Raw genomic sequence first — 21383 nt, 5'->3', positions numbered from 1 at the left:
ACCTATTATGCAAACTCCTTGAAAAGGATCAGTCCTTTGTGTTTTCTAATGATTGCAGGTTGGCATTTGAGGAACTGAAGAAGAGATTGATCACTGCTCCCATCATTGTTGCACCCAATTGGGAGCAACCATTTGAGCTCATGTGTGATGCCAACGACTATGCTATAGGAGCAGTCTTGGGGTACCAAAAAGATAAGCTGATGCACCCGATTACTACGCAAGCAGAACGCTAAGCGGTGCACAACTCAATTATACAGTGATGGAGAAGGAGATGTTGGCGGTGGTGTTTGCGTTTGACAAGTTCCGATCATATCTGATTGGTTCCATAGTAATTGTATACACTGACCATGCAACACTCAAGTACCTAATTGAGAAAAAGGAGTCTAAGTCGCGCCTGATTCGTTGGGTTCTACTGTTGCAAGAATTCGACCTCGAAATTCATGACCATAAAGGCACAAAAATCAAGTCGCTGATCATCTATCGCGACTTGAAGGAGCTGAAATATCAGTCGAGGTCAAAGAGATCCTGGAAACCTTTCCAGATGAGCAGTTGCTCGCAGCCAGTCTTGAGAAAGCGCCATGGTATGCAGATTTTGCAAACTATCTGGCCTGTGGTATTGTTCCCTATGACCTTTCATCTGTCCAAAAGAAAAGGTTTTATCATGATTGCCGCATGTATTATTGGGACAAGCCTTATTTGTTTAGAATCTGTGTTGATAATATGATCCGGAGGTGTGTCCCCGAGATAGAACAATCTTCTATTTTGCAGGCTTGTCACGCATCAGCATATGGAGGACATTTTGGAGGAGCCAGGACAACTGCGAAAGTGCTAGAGGCCAGGTTCTTTTGGCCAACAGTGTTTAGAGATGCACACCTATGGGTGAAGGGCTGCGACGAATGTTAGCAAACTGGGAACATTTTCCATCGCCACGAGATGCCCATGAACTCGATTTAAGAGGTAGAGGTGTTTGATGTTTGGGGAATGACTTCATGGGCCCCTTCGTCAGCTCATTTGGCAATAAATACATACTTGTTGCTGTGGATTACGTGTCTAAATGGGTGGAAGCTGCAGTGTTTCCCACTAATGATGCAAGAGTGGTGATAGGTTTTGTGAAAAAGAATATATTCACCCGATTTGGGATACCAAGAGCGATCATCAGTGATGGAGGCACTCATTTCTGTAACAGAGCCTTCAAGAAATTGCTTGCAAAGTATGATGTATGCCACAAGGTGGCTACCCCTTACCATCCACAAACCAGTGGGAAGGTTGAAGTTTCCAACAGGGAGATAAAAAATGTACTAACCAAGGCGGTGAATGCCACACGAACTGATTGGGCAAAAAAGCTTGATGACGCACTCTGGGCCTATAGAACTGCGTTCAAAACACCAGTAGGTATGTCACCATACAAGTTGGTATTTGGGAAGGCCTGTCACCTTCCTGTGGAGCTAGAACATCGAGCTTGGTAGGCACTTAAACAATTGAACATGGATCCCGAAGCAGCTAGACAAAATCGACTGACAGAGTTGCACGAGCTGGAAGAATTTAGATATCAAGCCTTTGAAAGCATGAGGCTCTACAAGGAAAGAATGAAGAAGATGCATGATAAGCACATTGTGGACATAAATTTCAAACCCGGTGACAAGGTATTATTGTATAATTCAAGGCTGAGATTGTTTCCGGGTAAGTTAAAGTCCCGATGGTCAGGACCATTTAGAGTGGTGCAACTGTTCGCAAGTGGAGCTGTCGAGATTGAGTCAGAAGATGGGACAAACAAGTTCTCAGTAAATGGACAAAGGTTGAAACATTACCTTGGAATAGCTGAAGAAAAATGGAATACAGTGGTGATCAATTTGAAAGAACCCAGTACGCGAATGAGGAGTGAAGGCTCAACCACTTGCGTCGTGCCGCGATGTTAAATCAGGCACTGCGTGGGAGGCAACCCACGAATGTGTTGTAAGTGTAATATGTAACTTCGTGTAAAAGAAGAAGAAAAAAAATTGCTAGCCGCGACCGCAGCGTCGACCGCGGAAATCACTGAACGATTCAGTTTTTCACCGCGGCAACGATCGCGGGAGACTCTGTCTCAGACCGCGGCGACGTCCGCTGAATTGTAATTTTTTTTTAATTTTTTTCCCACTCTTCTTTTTAATTTTAAAACTGTTCCCTATATCAAAATAAACAATATCACCCTCCTAAAATCCCCACTTCTCTCTCTCTCTCTCTCTAACCCTCCCCTCTATACTCTCTTCTTCTTCTTCCTCCTTCACAACACCCCTCATTTTCTTTTCCCCAAGGTATGTGTCGACCCCCCATCTCCTTTTTTTCTATTGTTTTTGTTGCATTATGCTAGTTCATGTTGTTCTAATGTAGTATTAGTAATAGGATTTTGTTTTGTTTAGTTCTTCTTCTTTTTAGTGTAATTTCGTTTTTAGCATATGTCTGGTGAAGGAGCTGTGTTTTGAATGTTTAGAATGGTGTTGTTGGTGGGTGATGGTTAACAAAGAGTGTGGAATGTGTGGGTGTAGTGGATAGTTGAATTGGGAAAGTTTTCTTGATTCCCTTGGGGCCATGAATATAAAGAAAATGCCTTGCCCACAATGTGTTTGAGAAATTACCTCAATGGTGATATACGGAGATGTTGTGACATGGTTGTGGTAAAGTCTGAGTAACCACCCATAGTCACACATTTTAGGCTCATCCTAATACGTATTTCTCTATTTTGACATGTATTATGAGTTCCGCCTGTAAGAGACGAAACACCGGGTCCTCTGCTAGGGGCCAAACCAGTGCACCACGGTTTGATAGCACTCGGTTCGTCTCTGCAGAAGTAGAGGCAAGGTACAATCAGAAACTTGCCAGGAAGTTACTCCATGAGGTCCATATCGACAGGAAGGCTTTGGTGAGGGAATGCCCCAATATGTTTGATGAGCTACGGAGGTGTCAGCTGAACATCTTCTTTGAGGCTCCCGAGGAAGCAAATATTCAGCTAGTGAGGGAATTCTATGCAAACCTGCCAGAACATGAGGACAAGGTTGTGACTGTGCGCAACACCCCGGTTAATGCTGCTATAGAGGTCATCCACATAGTGTATCGACTTCCCGCATTCACGGGTGATGATCATTACATCATGGCTAGTTGCCCGATGGTTGACTGGGACAGAATTCTGGAGGTCATCTGTATACCTGGCAGACAGCCCAAATGGGTAGCACAACCGACGACTCTGCATTCCAAGTCTCTTACTTGGGAGGCCAAATGTTGGCTCACTGTCATCACCACTCGGTTGCTACCATCCAGCAATACCACCGATGTAAATGGGCCATGGGCTGCTATGATTTACTGTTTCATGACTCACCAAGGGTTTGATGTCGCCCGAGTCCTCTTTGAATAAATGTTCACCCGATCGCCCGAACTAAGCAAAGGCCACTACTTCCCTTCGCTTGTCACCCATATATGCCGCCTTGCTAATGTTCCTGAGAACCCCCGAGTTGATGGGAAATTACCTATAAAAACCATTTTTTGGGCGAGAAAAATTGGGCGAGAGGGACGAGAGCCAGTATGATGCAATGATGACTCGTCTGATGAGTCTGAGTTTGAAGATGATTCTGATGCTGCTGAAGCTGTTGAGATCACTACCCCTCCTAGAGGGGACGAGGCAGGATCGTCACAGCCACGCCGGAGCGCTCAGATGGATGCTTTGGAGCGAGAAATGACTGGACTGCGGACCTCTGTCACTGACTTGGGGTCCCGCATGGATGATGTGGCTGACCGACAGGTGAAGTCGGAAAAGAAATTCATGGGTTGGTTAACAGCACTGGGTCGCGCTTGCAACGTGAACCCAGACACAGTTTCAGATCAAGAGTGACCCTTCAGGGAAGTTTCTTTACCTCACTGCTCTTTATATTGTCAAGCCATGGGGACATGTCTTAATTTTAAGTGTGGGGTGGGGGAAACTTCGTTGTATGTTGTACTTGTGAATATTATCTGTTTGTTTTTGTTTTGTGTTAGTTACTTTAGAAATAGAGTAACAATTTTTTTTTAGGAAGTTAAAATAGAAGCGACTTGTCCCGATGATAGATCTCTTTCTGCGGGGTTCTTGAGGGACTAAGTCGAGAGAGAAAAAAAATTGAAATATAAAGACTCTTCCTAATGACGGACTCTTTAGACAATTTTTCTTGAGGGAAGCTAGTCTATAGAAAACATCAAAAATATTTTTTTTATTTTTTAGGTAGTGTAGTAACTCCCCCTTGATTTTTCTTTGGGCCACGGTTCTTTTCCAAGGGTTTAGTTTGAATCGGGTATAGGTAGATTTTTTTGTTTGTTTTAGGTTAGGATTAATGGGTGACGAGCTTAAAATTGAAGAAGAAAAACCCTTAGCGTTCTTACACCCGAACACGATAGACGCTAGAGTGTAGCGCTTAGCTTCAAGGGTTGAATCTTGTTTAAGTGCCTTAAAAATTGTATGTTGTACCTAACTTGAACACTCAAAAGAGAATGTTTTGATAAACTAATCCGGAGTGAGTCATGTGCCATGTGGGTGTGAGTATCATTGTATTCCATGCTGTACATTTGATGCCTAGAACTTGCCATGTGTGTTTGCAAAGCGAAATAGTAGCTTCATTCGGTTTTAGAAGTGATATAGGCATTTTTTTGTTAAGCCAGACAAATAAAGTGAACCCACCTAAATGCATTACATCTTAGTTAACCTCGTTGAGCCTATAAGCCTGTTTCTTTGGCAACCACAATGTGAACCTTAACCACTTGTTTGAATAACCTGTTGTTTGAACTAATTTTCCTCCCTCTCACTAAGCACTAGATTGGTATTGATATTATGTGAAAACAAAAGTGTAGGGTGGTGGTTTGGTTTTTGAAGTGGAACCATGGAAATAGAGAAAAGGTGCAGAATGTAAAGCGTAAAAAGAAAAACACCACGAAAAAAACAGAAAAAAAGTTCATATATATTTTGTAGTGATTAATAAGTGGTAGCTTGTATAAATTGCACCAAATGTATGGGGATGTTTAAATGAATGTGGTGGAGTGTTGGCTTACAAAATGATCATTTTTAAATTCAACGTAATTGTATTAAAAGTGCTTAGAGACGTTAGTCACTATATCCAAATGTATCCTACCTGTCCCTTAGCCTACATTACAACCAAATAAAGTCCTATTGATCTTATACTGAGTGGGGCTCGATTAGTCGAGTATTACACTAGGGGCAAGCCTATGGTGCATCTTTGTGGCATGTGAATGTTCTTTTTGGAGAGTGAGCGAATTCTGTCTATTTGAGTTCCTAATTATTATCACTATCATTATATATATGGAACTACTCTCTTGTGTGATGTGAAGGCATATGATTCACAAAGGAAATATGCATCTTGACTATTGTGTGGAGTGGTTTGAGTAAGTGCAAATGTTACAGGGTACGAAAAACTTGATTCTTGAGGTAAAAACTGTTCACTACTAAGTGTAACTCTTGTGAAATGTTCATGGCGTGAGTCGTTGAGGGAAAAGCATAAGGAATGAATTTTTATGGAGTGTGGTGAATTGCTCGAGGACTAGCACATATCATATCTCAGTCTCTGTTACCATTTATTGGCATATCATATCATCATTTTGGGCTAGTTTCATGGCAGTGTGAGCCTGAGAGACTGGAGAGATTGAAGACTGAGTGAGGCCGAGGGCCTAATTATAAGTGACATTTATGGGATCGGGTTGCATGTCGCAGCGGTTATATTGATTTATGATAGCGCTTGGGCTGAAGGAGCCCCTCCGGAGTCTGTGTGTACCCCTAGTGAGCACGATTAATTATATTGAGGGATGTATCTTCCCTGGATATGGATCTTGTTCGAAGCATTTATATACCTGGGGATGGATCTTCCCCATGGGCTAGATTTGTCCCTACTCAGTACTAAGTGACTATTGGTCAGTTGATGTATATATTCCAAGATGGATCTTCCCTGGATGGAACTGACCATATACAATATTGAGTGATTGACCATGATGGGTGGAAAGTGTGAGACAGTGAGATTGAGTACTCTAAGAGTGTGAGTACATGAGTTCATCTCTGAGATACATGGCATTGACATTTACACATGACATACATGCATAAAAATGTATTTTTCTCATGCTGTACGATATCACGTCATTCATAACTTCTCACATATATTGACATATGGGCATAGAGAGGTATTTTACACTTGCTATCTGGAAAGAAAAATGAGACATTTGATTTATTATGGAAAGGATTTTTGGGAAAAATTACAGTTTTCAAACTTACTCATATTTTCGATGATTTCAACAAGGAATTTGGGTTTTCACTGATATACTTGAAAAGCGGAACTAATTTTTCGAGAAACTATGAAAAAACGAGCATTTTATCTTTGAGTTGCTTTTTATTTACTTGCTTTACGTTGTTACAAATTGTTATTGGCTATTGGATGTTGGACCCAATCTTTGTCCCAACTCGTCAATACTCTCAACCTAAGATTAGGTTTGTTACTTGCTGAGTACATGAGGTCGGTTGTACTCATACTACACTTCTGCACCTTGCGTGCAGATATTGCTGTGTTCGATGTGAGCTGGATTTGAAGATGTATATGCATTTCGGTTGTGGCTACCTCTTGTTCATGGTAGCCTTAGATTTATAAAAATATGTTTATGTACTTTTGGAACAGATAATGTATTTATTCCATACCAGCTTTGTAAACTTTAATCATAAAAGCTCATGATTTGTACTACCAGTCCTTGGAGAATGTATCAGATTTTGATATTTCTTTACTTAATTGCTTTATTAAATTGTTATTGAAACTAGTTAGTTGTTAATTGGCTTACCTAGCAGGTTGAGTTAGGTACTATCACGATTAGTTAGGTTTTGGGTCCTGAAGAGTTTATTTAAGAGAAATTTTCATAAAACACTATCTTTTAGTAGTAATTAGCCATCTATAGATATCATTTGCTATATTACGGATTATAGATACTTTTTGTGGTTATAAGATGTATTTGATGTATTTAAACTATTGTATTCATGAATACAGTAGCAAAAATAGGCATGAATCAGGGAAGTCCAACTAATCAGTTATTGTATTCGAGTGTATTCGACTGTATTCACGACGTGAAATAGGGGATTACACTGTTTTTAAAATGGAAAGTGAATCAATTAACATAATAGACTCCTTATATAACTCAACAAACTTAATTATAACACACAAATTTTGTATTTTCAGTTATAAAAAATATTCTCAACCGGAAAATACCCCAAAAATATAACAATCTTCAGAGAAATTATATAATACATTTGAATACATAAATTATATTTATTAAAAAAACCATATGAATACATTCATGGCGTATAGCGAGACAGTGAATACAATGAAATACATAGAATACAGCGGGATGCATTGAAATACAATGAGAAAAAAAAAAGTGAATACAATGAGATACATGGAATACAACGAGATACATTGAATTACAATAGAAAAAAGACAATGAATACAATGAAAAACATGAAAATACAGCGTGAAACGTTGAAAAACATTAAAATATATTAACAGAAAATCAAGTTGCACAGCCCCAAACTCTGTCGTCTTTGTTCAAGAACAAACCCTAAATTTCGGCGAATCCGCCGTCGAGCAAAAACCCTGAATCTCACTGTTCACACGCCGCCGTCGATCGGAGGCATAACTTAATCCGTTCTTTATCTTCCTTTGGCACATAAAAGACATGGCTTTTAGTAAGATTGAGATTTTGTTTGTGAGTTTGAGTTTGGATGTATGGCATCCACGATTCTTATTGTGAGCACGTGATTTTTATTTTACGCGACAATCGCTCCAAAAGAAATAAAATAATAACAAATGGTCCTGTTGTACAAGTTTTGAATTTTATGTGGCATATTTGTTAGTTATCTGTGATCTTGTCCGTATTTATTTTATTCAAAAATAAAAAATAAAAAAAATGTGTGCATCTTTCATTCTATTTTTTGTCATTAAGTGATGTTAGTGTAATTAAATGTTAATTGTATGTAAATTGTTGTTTATTGTTTTATATGGTATTATTTGGCAAATTAATTTAAGAAATTAAAAAAAAAATAAAAAAAGAAGAAAGAGTTTTCGGACTTGGGCTAGTTCGATTTTTAAAACAAACAGGCCCAAACAACCCAACCTAGAACCCCATGTTTACCCGGTCCAGTTAAGCTGGCCACACGATCGTCTAAACGACGTCGTTGAGCCGCTTTCAATCTAGACCGTTGATCTCAGGGTGATTAATGGTCCAGATCACTCACCCGTAAAACCAACCCCAACCCCAATGCTAAATCAAACGACATCGTTTGATTAACCTTTGAATCCAGGTCGTTAATCTCGTCCGATCTGACGGCCAATATCAAGTCTTTCGATCCATATATAAGCCCACCTCCTATACCCCGCCCCCTATCCGAGACCCCCGCCTTCATCCTCATCCCCTTTCCCCACGAAACCCTAGCCGCCCCCTTTCCCTTCACCATTAATCCCGGCGGCATGGACGCCGGTGACCCCCTCCTTGACACCATAGGACCGCCTCATTACCCTGAGCATAGATCTATTATCCTTTTCCCTCGAATCAGATCCTAGTTGCTCGAATCTTCATTTGAAGATTCGAGCAGAACTCGATCTGTACCGATCTGCCCTAGAGTTATACCAGACAGTCCCCGGACCTCCCTCGTGACCAAACCATGCTTGGTTTGGTCCGAATCTGACCAAGGAAACCCAAAAACAAAATCTGCCTCTAGGAACCCTAGGAATCCTCATGACCGGTCTGTGTCCGTTTGAGCCGAGTTGATTAGGGTCTAATGGACCTTAGTCGAAGTGTTCTCAGTTGAGAACACTTCGATTAAAGTCCGTTCAACCCCAAGAAAGATCTATTCGAATCTAAGACAAGGTTTTCTGATTTTTTTTCAAAGTTTCGAGGTAATTTTTGTTTTCTTTATCAGTTCGTTTTTGTCTGTTGTATTTGAATGTCTGTTTATGTGTCCAGTTTGTTTGTTTAATTTGTGTCTTTAAAATTTTTATCAACTGTTTATGTCCATCTCTGTTTTGATTGAATCTTTCTTTCATTTACTGGTAATGTGTGTGTGGGTAAACTGCATAGTCAATGGAATTTGAAACTGCTCGATTAATCAGTCCCCAAGGTCGTCTGTGTTTTGACATTGCAATCTAAACCCCTTTGTTAATACTGTTAGATTTCTGATCATGGTTTTCGATTGTACATGTTATGGTTAGTATAGTCGAGTCGACATATGTCGTCAATTAGTTTCAGCTGTTTGAACAATAACAAATTGATCTGCTTCTGTTAAGCATTGTCTGAATCAATTAGGAATTGAGTTTAGCTACTTATAGTTGTTAATTTGAATCAGAAATATAAAAAGGATTTGGTTTGTTTAGTTGCAATCTGAATTGTTGTCATGTGCACTTGTGCACAGCATGTGCATTTAGAGCCTTTTAGGATTAAAATAAGGTTGTCAACAGGTGCTGTCAGAACACACCCTTGCTGCCCATACTCTGTTTTAATTTAGAAATAATAAGCCCCATTCAGAGATATGTCTGTCAAGGAATATCATGGTAGGGGTCTTATTTTAAATAGTTGAGTGGAAAAACCACAGACCACATGGGGGGAAAGTTTTTTGATTGCTTAACAGGCTGTGAGTAGTTTGAGTTTGGGATATAAAAAGGAAGCAGAACTTCCATTAAAGTGGGGAAGAGAAAAAAGGAGGAAGATATACACATTGAGGGATTTCTGGATTTCTAAATACACATACAGAGAGATATAGATAGAGATAGAAAGAGGGCAAGAAATAAAAACAGACAGGAAATCAGAAACTTGGTTTTTGTTTGTTTGAAGTTCATCTGTTTTCAATCTTTAGGTAGTATTGTTTCTTCTAAGTTTCAATCGAGATTACTGGTAGTGTTTGTTGCATTGGTTTATCTCGGAATTGGATTGTCTGGAGTTCTGTTTCTACTACACTGTGTGCTGCTATCATTTGGCTATTTTCCCGTCAGCTATAGTTCCATTTCTTGCACTAGAACCTTTTCTGCTGTTTTGCTTTGATTGTTGTTGTTGTCTGCTGTTACTGCTGCTGCATTTGTTGCCATTGTTACTCTGCTGACTTCCCTTCTTCTTCAACTATAAACACTTCCAGGTACACAACTTCTGAAACCATGTGTTATTGAAAGCTTGAAGTTTTGAAGCAGAAATAAAGAAACGAATGTTGTTTATTTCACGATGCTTATGTTCAAAATATAGCCATAGTTTAAATGATAAGTTGGCCTGCATTTGTTTAACTTCAAGCTGCAATTGCTCTGTATGAATTAAAATACCTTCTGATTCGAGATGAACTATTAGATAACATTTGTTTGTTAGATCAGACATGTTTTAATGCATATAACCATTGGGTTTTGTTTTAGTTACGACCTTATAACATAGAATCATGGCAAGCATCTGTATGTGTTTGGTCTAGACCTCTGAACTGTCAAATCTGTTGTATTTGATTCCGTTTGACTTCAGGATGTATGTACCCCAAACAAATTCTCACGTGGTTACGTTAACAGTTCGGCCATGTACGCCAACTCCCTTGTTAGATTACTTGTTCCCATATAGGCTCGATATGGGTTTCGCTATAGATTCACTATTTCGAAATAATGAGGCGACTTTTGAGGAAAACTAATAGGCATTTTTGAGTTTAATTAGTATTAGTTTTTTCCTAATAAAACAGTCGATCCCATTGATCAAAGCCCAAATAAGCTAGTTTTAAATTTCAAATTTGAATGTCGTTTAATGTAAGTTTAGTATATGTTATTAGTTTGTTCGCCATCTCCCTTAGCCAATTAACAATTGTATTTAGTCGTTGAAGACAAGTCATGAGGCAACTCTCATAAACAACCAATCACGTAATAAAACAAAAATGCGGATTCAGCAGCATATTAAAGATTTAGCATGTAGTTGTTTAAACAAGTAAATTTGGTATCCTCTTACTTTTATTATTTTAGAGACAAACGTAATAGAAAATTTAGTCACTATAGGTTTATCCTTTAAATAAAGTTGAGACGAGCCTCGACAAACAAAAATGAGCAAGTTGCGGGGCCCTCTAAATGTATATACTAAAATACTTAGAATTCGGGACAGGCCGTTTAGCGAATTTTACGGCTTTCTCAAAATAACAATACGCTAATCGCTTTAGGCGCACCTTTAATAATTTAACCTTCTTAAACACGGGTGCACATTGATGTGACCCAAATCCGAATCTCAACAGAGTCAAAATGTGTCGACGACCACGGGTGCATTGATTGTGATGTGGTTCGAGATGCATTTTCACGACGTTGCAATTCTAAAAAAAATTAAAATTATAAAAGCGGTTTAAACTTAATAAAAGCACGTAAGTCATAACATGTATTTAAAATCAGATAGTTAGCCTTTGTAACAATTTAAGCGACCGTGCTAGAACCACGGGATTCGAGGGTGCCTAACACCTTCCCTCGGGTCAACAGAATTCCCTACTTAGAATTTCTGGTTCGCAGTCTTCATTTGGAAAAGTCGAAAATTTCCTCGATTTGGGATCCAAGATACACCGGTGACTTGGGACACCAAAAGTCAAACCTTTCCCAAGTGGCGACTCTGAATTAAATAAATAATCCCATTTCGAATATTGTCACTTAAATTGGAAAAACTCCCTCGCGCGTTTTCTACCCTTCGGGGCGGGCGCGCAAAAAGGAGGTGTGACAGCTCTGGCGACTCTGCTGGGGAATCCACCCAGAACCACTGGTTCAGGGTTCAAGAATTCGAGCTTAGAATAATTGTTATATTTGGCTTTATTATCTGATCTTTATTACATGCTTTGCATAACGTGCTAAATGTTGTCTTTTACCGCTTTGATATTATCTGAACTGTATATAAACTGTGCCGAAACCCTTCTCTTCTTACCTCCGGGGAGAAGCTCGCTGGTCGAGACTCCCTATTCTGTTAGTGTCGATACCTGAAATAAGAAAGAGGTCGGACAAGTTACAAAGCCGGACGATCTCGCGGGTCCCCGGTACGTAGCCCCCTCCTCGACTCGAGTTGTCCGCTCGGGTACACAGTCTAGAACAAATACCCAGGTTATAAACCTAGTATAACGAAACTTCATGCCGGATCCCTAGTAGGAACGCTTATTTGCATCATGTTGCATTTGACTTAGGGGACTCAACACAGGGGTTGGGTCTGTCTAGGACAGGCAACCTGAAATGAAAAGACCATCCTGCTGCATCCTATTTGTTTTGCGTATTTATTTTCTTCAGTTCCGCATGCTGACCGGTTTCTAAAAAGGGGGAAAAATAGCAGCGTAGGGAGATAATTACTTATTTTGGAAAAATAAAACCAATGTCCAAGTAGTGTCAAAACCTCGCCGGAATTTTTCTAAAAAAAGAATAAAAACAAAATTTGTCTTCTAGTTTGATTTATTAAAAAAACATATAAAAAATTTTCTTTTTTTTATCACTTTCAAAATAATAAAAAAGGGTATTTATTTAAAAGTAAAAAAAAACGGAAAATTCATAATTCAAAAAAATGTTGTTTCTTTCGTAGTACCTCCTTTATAAATTCAGACTAATAGTCCAAATATTTTCTTAAAAAAATAAATATTTTCTTTAGTCTTTATCTCTTTTCAAAAGAAAATAATAAAAAAAATATTCTTGCTTTCTGGGTTTAATTGATTTTCTCTGTTCACGATGTAAAGAACTACGCCGGTTTGATTCTCACCGGATGTGAGATACGTAGGCAACCCCCATCGGGTTCAACCCCACCTTTTTACTAAAAAAAACGAACAAATAGTAATAATAATAAAAAAAAATGTCAAAATTTTAATTCTGTCACGAATAAATCAGGTGATGCTGCTTTGTCATAAATAGCCGAATGTTCCCGAAAGGGACGCCGGAAGGATGACTTTGCATAAATAGCCACCTTCGGGCCATTTTTTAGGATATTCATCCAATTGACCCACACAGCCTCAAAATCTTCATCCCCGAAGTGCTGAAAGGCCGTGTTCGAAAACTTGATCCTCCTTGTAAAATATTTTGAGTCAAGTTATTTTTGTTAAGAACACCTTAATAAATGTGCAGGATGAGCACAAGGCAAAATGAACATTTTTCAATAATGACCAAAATCCCTGTCAAGTTACGCTATGGTGGAATGATCTAGGTGCTGAAGGACAGGATGAGGTCAAGAAATATCTGAAAGGTCTCGTGGGTTTGTTGGAAATCCAGCCTCAGGGAGATATCATAAGAGCTTTGGTTACCTACTGGGACCCGGCACACAATGTTTTCCATTTCTCTGATTTTGAACTCACCCCGACTTTGGAAGAAATGGCTGGGTACATCGGAAATGCTGAACTTCCGTTAAGGCAAAAATACTTGGTCGCCCCAAGAGCTGTCACGGTACATCGGTTCCTAGATTCACTGAAGATACCCAGAACGGTCCACAACCCGGATTTGGCTGCCGGTTTTTGTACTCCATGCTTCATATATGATAGGTACGGTCATGAAGAGGGATTCAATAATCCAATCAACAAACTGTGCAGCAAAGGTATTCATCAGAAGTGGGACAAACACAGACGGGTAGCCTTCATAATGATGTTCCTAGGCCTTCTGGTATTTCCAAGGAAAGACGGAAACATTGATTTGAAGATATCCGGGTTCGTCAGCACCTTACTCATGCAAAGTGACAGTACTCTCGCGCCTATGGTGGTATCTGACATCTTTCGAGCTCTTACAGCTTGTAAAGCTGGGGCAAAATTTCTTCGAAGGTTGTAACTTGCTCCTACAAATGTGGATGACCGAGCACCTCTGCCATCGTTCCGAGATTTTGAGCCATGGTTCCCCGGAAAAGACTTGCATAGAAGAATTTTACACGAGAACCAAAGAGATCAGTTTGCCCAAAGGAGTCCTGGCATGGACCTCGTTCTTTCAAGCTCTTACTGCCAGCCAAATACAGTGGACACTGGGATGGTTGCCTGTTGATGAGGTCATATATATGCCAGCAGCTAGAACTCATTTCTTACTGATGGGGCTTAAGAGCATTCAACCTTACGCGCCCTGCCGAGTTTTGAGACAGCTCGGAAGATGCCAGACAGTACCGCATGAGGAAGATCTTAGCGCTCAAACAGTTGAGATAAGTCCTAACGGACAGTTTCCAGAAGTGAAAATTCGCCAAATCTGGGGTGAGTGTAAATATTTGAAATCAGATACTTGTGTGCGGGATCGAGCCAAAGGTGAGACGGCACCAGGTTACCTTGCATGGTATAGAAGGGAACTTGAGCATGAAAGGCCGGCTAAGAGACCCCACATCCTGAATTTCGCCGAATAGTCACGAAAGCAGTGGGATTGGTTAGCAAAAGAAAGAGGCTATTGCGCCGAAATCAGCAGGTTAAAGCAACAAGTGGAAAGCCTGAAATATGAGGACAACGTGCAAGTTGCTACCGATCTGGGAGAGCGGAACAGGTTAATTCAGGAAAATGAAATGCTCAGAGCCCAGATCAAACAGATAAGGATGGATGCGGATAAACAGCCAAGGCGTCGATCAGACGAGCAGTTGATAAAAAGGCTAAAAAGTGAAGTCGAGGAATGGCAAGAGGGTTTAGAGAAATCTAAAATCGTCATAGCAGAGCTTAGGGCACAGTGGGATACAAGAGCAGATAAGCATCGTCGATACTTGAATCAATTGAAAGGCGACCACGAGAAAACTGTTGCTAAAATGAAGAGAGAGATGGCTACACTTGAGATCAAAGCAGCTAATCAGGCCAAGGATTTCCAAATTGAGAGCAGATACGGGTACGACTTATTGGCCCAGATGAAGTTAGAAGTACGGCAGCTGAAGCATCAGCATATACAGGATGCTCAGGTATTCAAGATGTGTAGCGATCAGATAAAACGCCTACTCATAGAGAAGAAGCAAACCAGAGATAGGATCAATGCCATTGCCCATGCCATCACCAGACGATGTCTACGATGTGAGAACATGACCAGCGTTACCGTCCTCTCGGCAGTAATGAGTTATGTCAAGCAGACCATGCATGAGCTGGAGCAACTTGAGAGGGATCTCACACCTAGGACCGCGGCGAGGCCGAACGATGCCCCGCGGGCACCAATTTTCAAAACCATAATGTACTCATAAGTCAAGTCTGTATCTTAAGCCTGTTTTTCCCATCAGGGTGATTTTTAGTCTATTTTGAGTCTAGGTTTATTTTCAAAGTTTGCTCTTTCTTTTGCAAAATGTAGTTTGTAATAGACCGTTTCAACAATAAAAAGGTTGCTTCTTTTACGCTCATTTGTGTTTTTGAACTACGTAATGATCTGATTCACGTGGCATCGTGATATGTAGGCAATCCTCATCGGATCCGGTCGCAGTTTAACCAAGGAGAAAAATTGAAAAAAGGGAAAATAATAAAAGCCTAAAAGAATGCCAGAATGACACATGCTTTCGTCGCAAACATGTAGGAATCCATTTAACTTTATAGGTGCATCACGCCCCAACGTGAGATTGCTTATCTGTTATTTGATTTCGAATTAACCGTTCGTTTGTCATTGAGTTTCTCCAGGTTTTGGAAAAGGTGGTTGGTTTGGTGAAAGTCTGGCCTCGCACCCGTATTTCACGAGATCGAAAGGGAGTGTTCAATTACCTATTGTTAAGACAGGAGGCAGTGCTCACACTTACTTCACAAGGTCAAAAGGAAGTGTAGAAATGTCTTCAGAGGTTCCGTTGCCAACAATCCCTGTTTCCGAGGAAAGTTCTATCTTAGCCGTCCCCACACCCGAATCCGTAACTGCAGAGGAAAATAGAATCTTGCGGCTTCGCATGCTCGAAATGCTTGATGACTGGAATAATGGAAAAAAAGCCACCAAGCATCGTCCCTGGATTCCCCGAGTTATTCTCTAGGACAAGCGGGACTTCTAATGTCCCCATAAGTTATCCTGCTACCCCATTCGGATACCCAACCATTTCAGCCTTCTCTGCGGGATCGCCCTCTGAGTCTCATCCTCGAGTGTCAACGACGGATGTAAACACCAATGTCTTAACTGCACCACCTTGCCCGATCACGGCACAACCTGCTGCATACAAGCCGACTTTTGACTCGTCCTCGTTTACATTCCAAGCCCCATCTTTCTCGATGGAACCAACTAGGTTCGCTACCAGCACTAATCCTCCACAGCCTCAGTGCGAGCTTGCACCTGGGCAGGATCAGAACCCCAGAATTGCGGAACAAAATGAGATGGCCAAAAGAATGAGAAGCCTTGAACAGAGTTTGAAGAATATGCAAGGTTTGAGCGGACAGAAAAGCGTCTCTTACGCCGACCTATGCATGTTCCCTCACGTACACCTACCAGTGGGTTTCAAGACCCCAAAGTTTGAGAAGTACGACGGGCACGGTGACCCCATTGCTCACCTAAAGAAATATTGCAACCAATTAAGGGGAGCCGGCGGAAAAGAGGAATTGCTAATGGCATATTTCGGGGAAAGTCTGGTAGGAATAGCCTCGGAATGGTACATGGACCAGGACATGTCCCGATGGCATGTCTGGGATGATCTCGCTAGAGATTTTGTGAGACAATTCCAGTATAACATCGACATCGCACCAGACCGAAATTCTCTGTCGAACTTGAAAAAGAAACCTTCAGAAAGCTTCAGAGAGTATGCTATTAAGTGGCGCGAGCAGGCGTCGAGGGTGAAGCCTCCCATGGATGAAGTGGAAATGGTCACTACCTTTCTCCAGGCTCAAGAGTCTGACTATTTCCAAAACATGATGTCAGCCATGGGAAAGCCGTTTGCAGAAGCAATTAAGATTGGAGAGATGGTGGAGAATGGTCTGAAAACAGGTAGGATTCTGAGTCAAGCAGCCATAAGGGCGACCTCCCAAGCCATCCAAAGCGGGTCCGGAGGAATGGCAAGAGGGAAGAAAAAGGAAGAAGCGGCCATGGCAGCCTCGGGAACAAGGGAATATCGTAATCTCCGACCACGTTTTCTGGAAAGAACCCCACAACACTACTACCCCCACTCAAATCTGGCATATGCTCATCAACCCTATATGGTCATGAATGCCCAGCCTTATGTCCATCCGCCGCAACAAGCCAACCGAGGCCAAGCTCCACTTCCCAGAAATCAGCCTCCTTACCGCAACCACTATAACCCACAACCTCCGCAGAATAACTTCCGCCCTCAGGAGCCACCTAGAAGGCGGACTTTCACGCCCATCGGTGAACCATACTCTACTTTGTTCCCGAAGCTAGTCCAGTTGGGCTTCCTGCAACCAGTCCCTCAAACAAGGCAAAACTCGACGTCACCTTCTTACAAAGCTGGAGTCAGATGCGCCTATCATTCAGGGGCTGAGGGGCACGATACAAATGATTGCTGGTCGTTGAAAAGAGTGGTCGAGAATTTAATAGAGCAAGCGAAAATAGTGCTAAGGGACGAGGAGGTCCCAAATGTGACTAACAATCCATTACCTGCTCATAATAACGGGCCGCTGATCGGGATGATTTGTGAAGACAAAGAATTTGACCCTGCTTTGAAAGCTATAATCTCCATTGTCGACGCGGGGAAAAAGTTTGAAACAGCCCAGAAACCAGAAAAAGGGGAAAAGGCCAATACTGCAAAATGCGAGCCCGAAAAGAAGGTGGAGAAGAAAGCGGTACCGGTAAAGGATGGAGTTCTTTACATCCCACGAGGTTGAGCAGAGAAGCCGCAGAGCTTCGAGGTCAAAAAGGCAAAACCTATGTACGTACCAAAAGGGGCCTATGTGGTCCGGGGGACGATTCAACCACCTCGGCTGAATGAGCCAGTGGTTATCGGACGCGTGCCACAAAAGCCAATGACAAACCTATCCACAATACCGTGGAACTATCAGAGGACGTTGGTAACGTACAAATGTAAAGAAGTCACGGGGGAACTTCCGGAAAATACTTTCATTGGAAGGCATTCAAACACCCAAGAGCTGAACAACGCCACACGTAGGCGCTTCCCACCAAAGAAGTCTGTAAGCGTTGAAGAAGCGGAAGTGTTCTTCCAACAAATGAAAATGCCGGATTACGAAGTGATAGATCAACTGCGCAAGTGCCCCGAGCAAGTATCCATGCTATCATTGTTTATGAGGTCGGCTGAGCATCAAAACATCTTACTGAAGACCCTGAATGAAGCATACGTGCTAGTTGAAAACTCGGTTGAACAATTGGAGCGAATTACAGAAAGGTTCTTCGCCGTTAACCAAATCTCTTTCAGCAAGAACGATCTACCCCCAGAAGGAGCGGTACACAACAAGGCCTTGCACCTAACAGTTAAATGCGAGGACTACTATGTCAAGCGGGTAATGTTGGATGGGGGTTCAGGTGTTGACATTTGCCCGCTCTCCACGCTACAAAGAATGGAAATTGGGACCGGGAGAATCCGACCCAATAATGTCTGCGTAAGGGCTTTCGATGGCATCAAGAGAGATACCATGGGGGAAATAGACCTGTTGTTGGTCATAGGACCAGTCGAGTTTGAAGTAACCTTCCAGGTGCTCGACATGGATACATCCTACAATTTTCTCCTTGGTAGACCTTGGATTCATGCTGCAGGATCTGTGCCTTCCACTCTTCACCAGATGGTGAAGTTTGAGTATGAAGACCGAGAGATTGTGGTCTATGGGGAGGACGAGCATGCTATTTATCGGGACCCATCCATCCCATATCTTGAACCAAGAGAAGGGAGCGAACACACGGTCTATCAAGCTTTCAAGATTGTACTAGCAGAGCAGCATGAAGAGGGAATACCTTGCCCCCAGCCTTTTTTGTCTAACGCTTCGGTAATGGTGGCCAAAGAAATGATCCGGCATGGATTTAGGCCAGGGAAAGGGCTTGGACGAACCTTGCAGGGAATAACAGAACCCATCACCTTGCCAACTGCCAAGAAACCATTTGGACTAGGTTTCAAACCCACTCCAGGAGATGAAGAGTGGGCAAAGAAAAGGAAAAATGAGGGTTGGAAGTTACCTCGACCATTGCCAGATTTATATAAAACTTTCATCAGGCCAAGGTGCACCAAAGAAGAAGACGATGAGGTCTTCACGGCTGAGGAAATTGAAGAGATATGTGGGGCAATGAGAGAAATGCTCTACGAGACTCACATGGTTCAACCAGGTGAAGGCACAAGCACTGCTGAGATGATGTACGTGGGGCCGAACGCCAAACTTCGAAACTGGGAGGCCACGCCATTCCCGACTAGACGGAAGTCCGGGTAGACCTGTCCTGCCACCTTTCTTGTGTCACAAGTTATCTCCAGGACATAACTTGAACGTTTTCTTCCTTTCAATTGTTGTTTTGAATTTCTAAGTTGTAAACATTGTTGTCTTCCAACTTCCCAAAGAAAATGAAAAAAAATCGTCATTTGCTTTCCCATTTTTTCCTTTGTTCTGATTTTTGTTGTTTTTCCTTTTATCTTTCCTTTCAGTTATAATAATGCGGCTTTAAATATGACATGCTTGCGGACTTCATGCCCAGATCACAACGAGCTATTTAACTGTGAATTAATGAACCCAGAACCAGAATATGATGAAGAAGAAGCTTTTAGGGAAATAAACCGAGAGTTGGAACATTTTGAGAATAAACCTAAGCCAAATCTGAATGACACCGAACCGGTTAATTTAGGAACTCCTGAAGAAATCCGGGAGACCAAAATAAGCATTCACACGGACAAGAAAACGCGAGATGCGATAATTCAACTTCTTTTTGAATTTAAAGACGTGTTTGCTTGGTCATACGATGACATGCCGGGATTAGGTGTTGATCTAGTGGTTCATAAATTGCCAATTCATCCTGATTGTCCTCCAGTTCAACAAAAGCAACGAAAGTTCAAAACTGAGGTCAGTGACAAGATTAAAGAGGAGATCACCAAACAACTGAAAACGGGAGTGATTCGGGTAGTCCAGTATACAACATGGTTGGCAAATGTGGTTCCAGTACCGAAAAAGGACGGGAAAACTCGGGTATGTGTAGATTACCGAGATTTGAATAGAGCAAGTCCCAAAGATAATTTCCCACTGCCCAACATCCACATCCTCATTGATAATTGCGCCAAACACGAGATACAGTCTTTTGTAGATTGTTACGCTGGGTATCATCAGGTATTGATGGATGAAGAAGACGCCGAGAAAACTGCCTTCACCACGCCTTGGGGCACCTACTGTTATCGGGTCATGCCATTTGGTCTGAAGAATGCTGGGGCTACTTACATGAGGGCCATGACTGCCATTTTTCATGACATGATGCATCAGGAAATAGAGGTGTACGTGGACGACGTGATAGTCAAGTCCAGGACGCAGGATAATCACATCCAAGACTTGAGGAAGTTCTTCGAGAGACTAAGGAAGTATGACTTGAAGCTGAACCCAGCCAAATGTGCTTTCGGAGTTCCGTCGGGCAAACTTTTGGGCTTTATCGTAAGCAGGAGAGGTATCGAACTAGATCCAACTAAGATAAAATCTATCAGAGATCTACCTCCCTCGAGAACGAAGAAAGACGTGATGAGTTTGTTGGGCAGGTTGAACTATATCAGTCGATTTATTGCCCAGCTGACAAGCACATGTGAGCCCATATTCAAGCTGTTAAGGAAAGATGCGGCGATAAAATGGACGGATGAGTGCCAAGAAGCCTTTGATAAAGTCAAAGAATACCTTTCGAATCCCCTAGTTTTGGTCCCGCCAGAGCCAGGAAGGCCACTGTTCTTGTATCTGACAGTCTTGGAAAACTCTTTCGGTTGCATCCTCGGGCAACATGACATAACCGGAAAGAAAGAACAAGTGATCTACTACTTAAGCAAGAAATTCACTGGCTACGAGGCCAAGTATACTCTACTGGAAAGAACGTGTTGCGCTTTAACATGGGTGGCTCAAAAACTGAGACATTATCTCCAAACTCACACCACTTTTCTCATAGGCAGGTTGGATCCTTTGAAGTATATATTTCAGAAACCGATGCCTACTGGAAGATTGGCTAAGTGGCAAATCTTGCTTACTGAATTCGACATAGTCTATATCACTCGCACGACAATGAAAGCCCAGGCGCTAGCGGATCATTTGGCCGAAAATTCAGTCGATGAGGAATACCAACCCTTGAGTACCTACTTTCCAGATGAAGAAGTAAACACCGTAGAAGTGGTCGCGGAGGACGCTCCTGTTTGGAAGATGTTCTTTGATGGAGCTGTAAACGCCAAAGGTGTAGGGATTGGGGCAATTTTGATCTCGCCCTCCGGTCAGCATTATCCAGCCACAGCTAGACTGCGTTTCTTTTGCACAAACAATACAGCTGAGTATGAAGCCTGCATTATGGGCATGCATATGGCGATCGATCAGGATGTCGAAG

At 41.7% G+C, this 21383-nt stretch overlaps 1 protein-coding gene across 1 annotated transcript; it reads left to right on the top strand.

Annotated features, from left to right (window-relative positions):
* The first annotated feature begins 259 nt into the window (after positions 1–259).
* On the top strand, positions 260–1466 carry LOC138876060 (uncharacterized). Its single transcript, XM_070154953.1, has 3 exons — positions 260–613; positions 769–839; positions 1007–1466. Exons 1-3 carry the CDS (start codon positions 260–262, stop codon positions 1464–1466), a joined length of 885 nt encoding a protein of 294 aa, XP_070011054.1.
* The last annotated feature ends 19917 nt before the right edge of the window (positions 1467–21383 follow it).

This window comes from Nicotiana sylvestris, chromosome 1 (genome assembly GCF_000393655.2).
Source record: "Nicotiana sylvestris chromosome 1, ASM39365v2, whole genome shotgun sequence".
Lineage (NCBI taxonomy): Eukaryota > Viridiplantae > Streptophyta > Magnoliopsida > Solanales > Solanaceae > Nicotiana > Nicotiana sylvestris.
The sequence above is the reverse complement of the archived record's forward strand: the minus strand, read 5'-3'. Positions and strand labels throughout refer to the sequence as shown.